This window comes from Heterodontus francisci, chromosome 9 (genome assembly GCF_036365525.1).
Source record: "Heterodontus francisci isolate sHetFra1 chromosome 9, sHetFra1.hap1, whole genome shotgun sequence".
In the NCBI taxonomy this organism is placed as follows: Eukaryota; Metazoa; Chordata; class Chondrichthyes; order Heterodontiformes; family Heterodontidae; genus Heterodontus; species Heterodontus francisci.
Genome location: NC_090379.1, coordinates 122437443 through 122448950, shown reverse-complemented (window position 1 = coordinate 122448950; position 11508 = coordinate 122437443). Strand labels below are relative to the sequence as shown.

General features: G+C 45.2%; 1 protein-coding gene across 1 annotated transcript; it reads left to right on the top strand.

Moving 5' to 3' along the window:
* The first annotated feature begins 6148 nt into the window (after positions 1-6148).
* On the top strand, positions 6149-11107 carry LOC137373412 (probable G-protein coupled receptor 139). Its single transcript, XM_068038228.1, has 2 exons — positions 6149-6218; positions 10209-11107. Exons 1-2 carry the CDS (start codon positions 6149-6151, stop codon positions 11105-11107), a joined length of 969 nt encoding a protein of 322 aa, XP_067894329.1.
* Positions 11108-11508: the final 401 nt, after the last annotated feature.

The following is an 11508-nucleotide window of genomic DNA, read 5'->3' as shown; positions in this document are numbered from 1 at the left end:
GAGGAGTATGGACAGGTCCCACTAAGTCTGCCTCACTGACCACGGGGAGCGCAGATAGGCCCCCACCGTCGGTACAACTGGCAGCAGGGAAAGCGGACCGACCCAGGTGTGGCTGTATGGCTAAAGCGGGGGGAGATCAGATGGGCCACACTGTGACTGTCTCATAGACACCAGGGAGAGAACGGTACGAATAAAGTAAGTCTGTATCACTTGACCAAGTGGGAGAGCAGACTGACACCACTGTATCTGTAACATTTTCGCCCTGGAAACAGATGACGGACCCAAGGGGAGAACAGACGGAACCCCAGAACCCCATGTTCCTCTGTCACTTTCAATGGGGGAGAGAAGACTATCACCACTGGAGATTAGATAGAACAAAGAAAGGATTCATGAGAATGGCTCCAGGGCTGAGGAACTTTGGTTCTGAGGTTAGATCGGAGAAGTTGAGACAGTTTGTTGAAACAGTTGAGACAGAGAAACAAAAGCGACATGAGTAAAAGCTTTTCATGTAGCGATTGTTTTGGGACTGGGATGCACTGACTGATAGTGTGGTGGAAGCAGGTTCAATTGAGGCATTCAAGATTGAATTAGATTGTTAACTTAAAAGGAAATAAATGTGCAGAGTTATAGGGTGAAGTCCTGGAATGGCATTAGGTAAATTGCTCAAGTGGAGAGTCAGTACGGACGCGATGGGATGAATGGCCGCTTTCTGTGCTGCAACAATTCTGTGATTTTGTGATTCCATTTATCACAGACACATGGGAAAGCGGGCTGATCCCACTGTGTGTTTATCACAGACCTCGTTGAAGAGTAGACTGAAACCATTGTGTATATATCACAGACCAGGGGGGAAAGCATATCGATCCAACTTTGTCTGTATCAATGACCATGGAGAGAGTGGACCGACTCTAATGTGCTGAGTCATTGAGCCCAGGGAGAGCAGACCGACATCTCTGCCTCTGTATCACTGACTCTGTGGAAAGCAGTCAGACCCATGCTTTCTGCATCACCTACCATGGGGAATCATAGACCGATTCTCTTGATTCTGTCCGCTGATAGATGGGCAGAGCAGGAAGACCCCGCTCTGTTTTTATTACTGACCCGGGTGGGAGCAGCTAGGTTCCACTCTGTCTGTATAACTGACAGGGGCAGCACAGTGGCGCAGTGGTTAGCACCGCAGCCTCGCAGCTCCAGCGACCCGGGTTCAATTCTGGGCACTGCCTGTGTGGAGTTTGCAAGTTCTCCCTGTGTCTGCGTGGGTTTTCTCTGGGTGCTCCGGTTTTCTCCCACAAGCCAAAAGACTTGCAGGTTGGTAGGTAAATTGGCCATTATAAATTGCCCCCAGTATAGGTAGGTGGTAGGGAAATATAGGGACGTGTGGGGATATGGTAGTAGGATTAGTATAAATGGGTGGTTGATGGTCGGCACAGACCAAAATAAGTCGGCAAAATGCTCCCACGGCGTCAAGCTTAGAGAATCTGGGGAAGAGCAATCCAAGCCCTCCGTAACTCAGGGGACAACAGACTGACTGCACTGTGCCTGCATCACTGACCACGGAGACAGCACATCGACCCCACTGTGTCCGCATCTCTCACGCAGGTGCAAGCAGACCAACCACCCTGTGTCTATGTCACTAACTCGCGAGAGAGCAGATTGACCCCACTGTGTCTTTATCACTGACTCCAGGTTAGAGCTGAGCAGTCCCAATCTGTCTGTAAAATTAATCCCTGGGACATCAGATCAATCAATTGTGTCTGCATCACTGACCCACGGGGAAAGCTGACCAAACTCACTGTGTCTATATTAGAATTAGAATATTACAGCGCAGTACAGGCCCTTCGGCCCTCGATGTTGCGCCGACCTGTGAAACCATCTGACCTACACTATTCCATTTTCATCCATATGTCCATCCAATGACCACTTAAATGCCCTTAAAGTTGGCGAGTCTACTACTGCTGCAGGCAGGGCGTTCCACGCCCCTACTACTCTCTGAGTAAAGAAACTACCTCTGAAATCTGTCCTATATCTATCACCCCTCAACTTAAAGCTATGTCCGTCGTGTTTGCCATCACCATCCGAGGAAAAAGACTCTCACTATCCACCCTATCTAACCCTCTGATTATCTTATATGTCGCTATTAAGTCACCTCTCCTCCTCCATCTCTCCAACGAAAACAACCTCAAGTCCCTCAGCCTTTCCTCGTAAGACCTTCCCTCCATACCAGGCAACATCCTAGCAAATGTCCTCAGCACCCTTTCCATAGCTTCCACATCCTTCCTATAATGCGCTGACCAGAACTGCACGCAATACTCCAGGTGCGGTCTCACCAGAGTTTTGTACAGCTGCAGCATGACCTCGTGGCTCCGAAACTCGATCCCCCTACTAATAAAAGCTAACACACCATATGCCTTCTTAACAGCCCTATTAACCTGGGTAGCAACCTTCAGGGATTTATGGAGCTGGACACCAAGATCTCTCTGTTCATCTACACTACCAAGAATCTTCCCATTAGCCCAGTACTCTACATTCCTGTTACTCCTTCCAAAGTGAATCACCTCACACTTTTCCGCATTAAACTCCATTTGCCATCTCTCAGCCCAGCTCTGAAGCCTATCTATGTCCCTCTGTACCCTCCAACATCCTTCGGCACTATCCACAACTCCACCGACCTTAGTGTCATCCGCAAATTTACTAACCCACCCTTCTACACCCTCTTCCAGGTCATTTATAAAAATGACAAACAGCAGTGGCCCCAAAACAGATCCTTGCGGTACACCACTAGTAACTAAACTCCAGGATGAACATTTGCCATCAACCACCACCCTCTGTCTTCTTTCAGCTAGCAAATTTCTGATCCAAAGCTCTAAATCACCTTCAACCCCATACTTCCGTATTTTCTGCAATAGCCTACCGTGGGGAACCTTATCAAACGCCTTTCTGAAATCCATATACACCATATCCACTGCTTTACCCTCATCCACCTGTTTGGTCACCTTCTCGAAGATCTCAATAAGGTTTGTGAGGCACGACCTACCCTTCACAAAACCGTGCTGACTATCGCTAATGAACTTATTCTTTTCTAGATGATTATAAATCCTGTCTCTGATAACCTTTTCCAACATTTTACCCACAACCGAAGTAAGGCTGACAGGTCCATAATTACCAGGGCTGTCTCTACTCCCCTTCTTGAACAAGGGGACAACATTTGCATCCTGGACCCCAGGGGAGAGTAGACTGACCTCACTATCTTTGTATCAGTGACCACCTCCAAACAGCAGGCCGACCCGACTGCATCTGAATGACGACCCTAGGGAACGCAGACCGAGACAACTTTGTCACTATCACTGTGTTTTTGGTTAGAGCAGACTGACTCCTCTGTGTCTTTGCATTGACACTGAGTGAGAGCAGACAGACCCTACTGTGTACCACTGACCACGGGGACAGCAGATCGACCCCACTCTTTCTATTCACTGACACATGCTGAAAGCAGACTGACCCCACTGTGTCTCTCAGACTGACCCGGGAGGAAGGAGACCGGCCTTCATTAGTCGGTATCACTGAAACTGAGGAAGAGCAGACTGACCACACTGTGCTTGTATCACTGTCCCCATGAATGCAGACCCAAGTTGCTGTGTCTGTGTGACTCTCCCTAGGGGACAGCAGACAGTCCCCATTATATCTGTATCACTGAGGTGACGGGCTAACCGCACTGTGTAAGAATCACAGACGCTGGGGAAGATCTGACAGACCCGACTTGGGGAGAAGGAGGGGGGGCGTTGATGCCTGATCTGGCTTGCCCCAGTATGTCTCCATTACTGACCCCCGGGGAGAACCGACAGGACCCATTGTGTCTGCCCCACTAATCCTGGGGATAGCAGACTGGTTCCAGAGTGATTGTCTCACTAACGTGGGGGATAGCAGCCTGATCCCATGCTGTCTGCATCACTGACCCTGCAAGGAGAGCAAACCAGCACAGTGTGTCTGCGTCACTGACTGCATGTAGGAACTGAGCGACCACTTCGTTTCTCTTCACTGACACCTGAGAAGAGCAGACCAGTCTCACTGGTTCTGTTTCGCTGTCTCTGGGTGAGAGCAGACTGGCCCAGTCTCTCATGATAACAAATCCTGGGGGCGGGAAACCAACCCCAGTGTTTCGTACAATTCACAACTCGGCAAACACTGAAGCAGTTTGTGTTTATATGCAGCCAGACCTGGATAGCATTCAGGCGTGGGCTGACAAGGACTATAAATATTTTCATCACAAGTGCCAGTTAATGACCATATCCAACAAGAAAACAGCTAACCTTCTCCCCTTCACATTCACTTGCATTACCATCGCTCAATCGACCACCAGCCACATCCTGGGATTACCATAGATCGGAATATTAATTGAATATAAATACTGTGGCAGCAAGAGCAGGTCAGAGGTTTGGAATTCTGCCCCAAATCATGCCCACCATCTTCAAGCCACAGTCAGAAGTGTGATGAAGTACTCTTCACTTGCCTGTATGATTGCAGATGCACACTCAGGAAGTTCGATACCAACCAGGAAAATAATTAGCCTACTTCATTGGTGCCCAATCCACCACCTTATTCATTCACGCCCTCAACTACTGACTCACAGTGGCAGCAGTGTGCACCATCTACAGGGTGCACTGCAGCAACTTGCCAAGGCCCAATCAACAGCATCTTCCAAACCCACCTAGTAAGACAAGGGCAGCAGGTACGTGGGAAGAACACCACCTGACAGTTCCTTTAAGTCACAAAACATCCGGACTTTGATCTATTTCTTTGTTCCTTCACTTTCATTAGCTCAAACATCTAGACCTCCCTCCATCACAGCAGAGTGGAAGTTTTTGCACCAGATGGATTGCTGTGGTTCAAAACGACCGTTCAATACAACCTCCTCAAGGGAAATTAGGGGTGGAAAATTTATGCTGGCATTGCGAAAGACGGTCACATCCCAAGAACGAATATAGAAATATCTGATAATATAGAAGTTGTGGAGGGCCGTTAGAGATGGCATCGAGAAGGATCTGGGTGTTGCCAGCATACTGACCCTATATCTGGACATGATGTGCCAGTGAGCAGCATGTAGATGTGGAAGAGGAGGGGAAAATAATGGACTGCTCAGGGACTCCAGAGATAAGGGTTCTGGTCTGGGAAGCGAAGCCATTGCTGAACGTGCTCTGGCCACAATTAGATCTGTAAGAACGGAACCAAGAGAGGCCAGTCCCACCGAAGTAGGGCAGTTTGGAGAGATATGGAGAGATCACAGGTGGAAATGGGAAAGGGTGAGGCGACAGATAAATTTGAAACCGAGGATAAGAATTTTAAATTTACTGCTTGCGGGACTGTGAGTCAATGTCGGTTATTGTGCGTGAAGGTGATCGGAAAATGAGAATAAGTAAGGGCTGGATATTGGAAACAGCGCTTTGGATCAATTGACATTGATGAAATAAGGAGGTTAGTGGTAGGTCAGGAGTGAACTGGATGAATGGAGTCTGGTGGTGACACTGTTCTAATTTTACTGGGGCCATTAAACAATGTAGAATAAACAGGTAAACAGCTGCAGTAAGAAGCATAGAGAGGAATGTCAATGGGACCCTTTCATCTCCTAATGTAATTTCTAGGTCGCAGTCCTGAACATTACCTTTAACTGTCCCCGTGTAAGAGAATCAAAGTTAATTTTTGAAGGGAAACTTCAGAAACCGAGTGACACAAATCTCCTCGTGTCCATGAATTCAGTGTACACTGCCTGAAAAAATCAGTAACATTTATAATTGCATCAGCACGAGCGAACCCGGTCAATAATATCATAGGAAAACTGTAATTGAAGTCGTTTATCAGTTTGCTATCAGTTCTGTAATGGGCAGAGCTTTCAGCTTTATTCCAGAGACAGGTCTAACTAAGATAATGCCTTGAATTTTGAGATTTTTTTCTCCACCAAGTTATTTCCATCAGAGTTAAAGCTGCTGATGTAATGTATTTGTTCAATGAGTGTAACTAATAGCAATGATCAGGGGTATAACTGTGTCAGTGCAAACTGATCCTCTGTATAAATGAAAACCCATTGACGTGGATCAGTTCAGAGTCCCTGTCGGAGCAGTGGGTTCCAGACCAACAGAAGCTGCTCCTTCTCACCGAAATGGAATATCCAGTATTCTATCAGATAGAAGATCTTTACTATCCTATTCTTGCAGCTGTTGGAGTTGCTGGTAAGCTGTTATCTCATCCGTTAATGGTGAAAACGGTGTTAAAACTGCTGCTGTACTCGGTATTATTTCCCAGTTCCGATGAAGGGTCACTGACCCGAAACGTTAACTCTGCCCAGTTCCGATGGAGGGTCACTGACCCGAAACGTTAACTCTGCTTCTCTTTCCACAGATGCTATCAGACCTGCTGAGTGGTTCCAGCATTTCTTGTTTTTATTATTTCTCACAGTGTGTTTTTCAATGACGAAATGTCCTCAGCCTCTGCTCTTTCAATCTTGAAGGAACTACATTATATCTGTAATGATTTTTGTTCATCCCACTCTGATGATGTTACTCGATTATTCTCTGCACTGAATATTTTGAAATCTGGTTTTGGGCTAAGGGCAGGAATCAGCCTATCGGGAGCTGTTAACAGTTTCATGCTGTGGTAATAACCTGTGCTGGAACTTTATTCTAAATGTGGCTTCAGTGATTGACAATGGGACAACCCACAGTCTCGGAGTTACAAAAGGCAGTGCAATGTCATTCTCTCTAATAACATGATCAGTTTAACTGGAATATAAATATACTTATTCGTTATCACTGTCATGAAATTATGTGTGTGTGCGACGCCGACTCAGCGGTCTGACTGATGATATGAGTTTCTTTCTGGCTCTTTCATATCTCCTTCTCTGCTTCACTGTGGATGAATTCACCACCACTCAGCTATATTCTAAAATGGAAAGTATTGATATGATATTGTGTCAGTTTACACGGTATCTGTTGGAATCCTGAGTCGAACTATTTATTTGTGCATTATAGGTAGCAGCCATGATGTTGCTGTTTCCTTAATTATACAATGCCGCCTTTTAATTTGTGCTTTATGATACCAAGAGAAGTAATTTCAATTATTGTGAGGTGGATGTCGAAAAAGTTTTCGATTCTACTTATTTCATTCTTTGTTGATGTGAACCGTGCAGGTCAACTGGTAGGGTTTTGTGTGATCTGCAGAAAAATTAAACTCTTTCACAGCGGCTTCGGTATTGAAAAAAACAACTCTGAAAATAGGATCGTTGAACACTGGGCATGGCGTACCGAATTTAGGTGCATGCTATTAGGGTGAATGGGATGGAGAAAAGATCATATGGAAAGAGAGTAAGAGGCTGGGAAGAGATAGATGAGTGATAGAGAAAGTGATGGAGGAGGGAAACTAGATGTACAGGGAGAAGGGACACAAGAGAGAGTGTGTGTGGTAGCTTGGGATTGTCCCTCATATAGAACTGCTGAAATCTTCTGTACAATTTTGATGTTTAAATGTGAGTTGAAGGTGTTATTCAGATGCCATCCTATTTTAAGAGTTTAATTGCACTGGGTAAGTGTATATATCACTATCTGGTGCTCAGACTGTTTCGCTGAATATTATGTTTTTTTCTTATGTACTGACTGAAAAAATGTACTTATAGAATGGAATGTAATACTTATTGTTTGTAATGAATTACATAGGAAATAGGAGCAGGAGTAGATCGCATGGATCCTTGATTCTACTCCACTATTTAGCAAGATTAGGGCTGATTCCTTGAGAGTCCAACAATCTATTCATTTCTGTCTTGATATACTCAATGATTGAGCATCTCTGTCTGAACAAATTTCAGCTCATCTCAGTCCGAAATGGCCGACCCCTTATCCTGAGACTGTGAACCCTAGTTATGGACCCTCCAGTCAAGATAATCAGCTTTTCATCTACCCTGCCAAGCTCTACGAATCGTGTTTTTATCAATGAGATCGTATCTCACTCATCGAAACTCCAGAGAATATTGGCCCCCTCTATTTAATCTCTTCCCGTAGGACAATTCTATGCTCTCAGGAATCAATCCAGTGAACCTTCGTTGCACTCTCTCAAAGGCAATTGTATCCTTCCGTAGGTACAGTGACCAACACTGTACACAATACTCGTGGTGTAATCTCAAAAAATGCCAGTACAATTGTAGCATTTAGATATCAATTGTGCAAGTGTATTAGTTAGTATTATTAATGTCTCCAGGTATTTTGCTGAATTATTCCTCTGTATTCACTGCATAATCAATTTAGATGTGTCTGTAAATTTGAAATCGTGCTTATCCTTCCCGGATTCCTGTCAATTATATAATTGGTGAATAACAGTCGTCCCAGTGCCAGTGATGGGGAAATATTACTGCTCACTTTTCGCCAACCAGGGTAACTAACCACCTCCGAAGAAGGGTCACTGACCCGAAACGTTAACTCTGCTTCTCTTCCGCAGATGCTGCCAGACCTGCTGAGTGGTTCCAGCATTTTTTTTTTATTTCAGATTTCCAGCATCCGCAGTATTTTGCTTTTATTTAACTAACCTCCTCACTATTTTTGATTTCTGTAATCAGCCTGCTGTCCATTCAGTTGCCCATCCCATAACTTCACATGCTCATTGATTAGTCATGAATCTGCTATGTGACACCTTATCGAATGCATTTAGACAATCTATTATTCAGGCACTGCAATAAGCTTGCTGAAGTATGCCCTTGCATTTTTTAATATGTGCTGACTACTCTTCATAATATTAAGCCATTCGACATGTTTTTCTCTTCGATTTTCCAGTAAGGATTCCATTATCCTTTCTACCACTAACGTTATGCTAACTGGTCTATAGTTCTTTGGAGTGTTCTAACTTCTGTTGTAACGAACTGAATAATGTAAGCTGCTCGTCAGTCCTCTGTCTCTATTCCTTGTTTCAATGATTAGTGAGATGCACACCATCGTGTCTCTCCTGTATCTTCCCTATCTTTTTCAGTATATATGGATACAATCCATCTGAACCAGAGAGTTTACCATCTCTTTGATAACTTCACCGAATATCTAACTAATTTCCACATTAAATGCCTGAAAGTTTTTTTGTTGAATTTAGTCACTATTATTTGATACTTTGCTTCCTCCTCTCAGAGATCTCCTTCCCTTCTTTGGACTCTGAATTCTCATCCACTGGGTCATTCTACCCGAAGTGTTGCACAGTACACGAGGTTCTGTTCCTTCAGAGCTCGGAGCTGCGCTCCTGGATTCTATTTCCGTTTCTATGCGTGTCAGTCTGCCCCTCTGTGATCGAAAATCCAGTAAACCCGAGCCGTCAATAAACTTACAGAGGATGGATTTCCCCTGCCAGGAGAACTGCAGGGTGGTCCAAATCTGGGGAGTGAAAGAGAAAGAGCCTGATCCCCATCCTGCAAGGCGTCTCCCATCCTGAAACCTGGTCTTGAATCCAGGGGGTGGAGGAGTAAGGGGGAGGGTACTGGGAGTGTTAGATCATGATCCGCATGGAATGGCCTTCTATCTTGTAGCGTGATGCGAGGAGGAGTTTGCGGGTGAGTTGCTGATCCAAGACACAATTTGGGGATCTGATTCCTGGGAGAGGACTTCTGTATCCAGGAGGGTGGTCTGATCTCGGAAGAGGGAATCGGAGCCTGTAAGGGAGTCCAATCCAGAGAGCGGAGGCCGGTCCTGTAGATGTCTAATCGGTGGGGTTGTTGGTTATAACTTACAATCGTCGGGGGCATGCTATGTTATCACAGGGAAGGTGCGTCATATCCCAGGATGGGGGTAGTACAATCCCGAGTGGGCAGTCTGATCCCAGAAAGGGGATGGTTCCGATCATCAATCCCAGGTGCCTTTGTGTAGGGTCTGGGGTATTAAAGACAATCCTGGTCAAACAGAGTTAAACCTGCAAAAAAAAATTTAACTCAGAGGCTTCCAGCCTCATTACAATATTTGAATATCAATCCAGCCTCCTTGGAGCCATTGTCAGCCCGTCCCCAGACCCTGCTTCACTGAACCCGGATGTTGCAACGTCGGAGATGGTTTGAGGTCAGAACCGAACTATTAAATACATATATTAACCTTTCACCCGCTCCCAACTCACCTCTTTTTAGTTCCTGTCCTTACTATCTGGGTCAGACATGGAGAACATTTGATCAGTAATTTCCAGTCTATTTTCCCTTCTCTTCCTTGCAGTTAATTTACTGGCGATCGTGATTCTGTCACGGGGAAAGTGCGGCCTCTGTACCAGCACCACTTGCTACCTGGTGGCCATGGCAACGTCGGATCCACTGGTCATTATCACTGAGGTCATGCTGAACCGCGTCAGTTATTTTTATATCGAGGGATCTTTCTTGGACATCACTCCTGTTTGCGCTATTATTGCTGTCTTGCTCCGTGCAGCCACAGACTGTTCTGTCTGGTTCACTGTCACTTTCACCTTTGATCGATTTGTGGCCATTTGTAGCCAGAAGCTGAAAACAAAATATTGCACCGGGAATACCGTTGCTGTGGTTCTAGCAACAACCTGCATTTTGCTCTGTTTAAAAAATACCCCGTTCTACTTTGTCTATGAACCTAGATGGATAAGCAACAATGTGCCATGGTTCTGCGCTGTAAAGTCAAGCTATTTTACTGAGCCCGGATGGGTGGGATTTGACTGGTTTGATAAGGTTTTAACTCCATTATTCCCATTCGTTTTAATTCTGTTCCTTAATGCTTTGACAGTCAGGCACATTGTAGTGGCCAGTCGAGTCCGTAAGGCTCTGATGGGTCAGAGAAAGAGAGAGAATCACAGTGACCCAGCGATGGAGAGCAGAAGGAAGTCTGTTATTTTACTCTTCACCATATCCGGCAACTTCATACTTTTGTGGTTGGTGTATGTTATAGATTTCTTATATTATAACATTACAGGAAAAGATCCCGAGGATTACAACAATTTTGAATATATATTTCAACAAGTCGGATGGATGCTGCGGACATTAAGTTGCTGCACAAACACATTTATTTATGGGGTGACTCAGTCTAAGTTCAGAGAGCAGTTCAAGAGTTTGCTGAAATATCCAGTTACAGCAATTATTAAATTAATGAGTTAACAGAGCATGTGAGAGCAACCTGGCAGCGGGTCCCAGTGTTTCTAGTCCATGAATGTAATATTTATACACAATGGGCACGATAAACGTATATTTCCCCCCTCGTCCTTCTCTACCTGTCTGCAGCCGGTGTCTTGGTTGGCCACACCATTCTCCTCCAAAGTCTCTCCACTGTCGTCCAATTGGTGGAACTGCTCTCACCTGGTTCCATTCTTATCCATCTACTTGTAGGCAGAGAATTGCCATCAATGGCTTCTCTTCCCGCTTCCACACCATTAGGCCTATTCCCCAAAGGATCTCACCTTGCTCCATGCTATTTCTCAATAGCATGCTGCCCCTTCAAGTCATCATCTGATAGAACAGTGTTAACATTCACATGTATGCTGATGACACTCAGCTCCAGC

What these genes read in the sequence shown, in the direction of transcription:
- LOC137373412 (XM_068038228.1), top strand. Translation starts at nt 6,149, where the DNA reads ATGGAATATCCAGTATTCTATCAGATAGAAGATCTTTACTATCCTATT. An exon ending in TGCAGCTGTTGGAGTTGCTG is followed by an intron (nt 6,219 to 10,208) that starts GTAAGCTGTTAT and finishes TCTTCCTTGCAG; the next exon opens with TTAATTTACTGGCGATCGTG.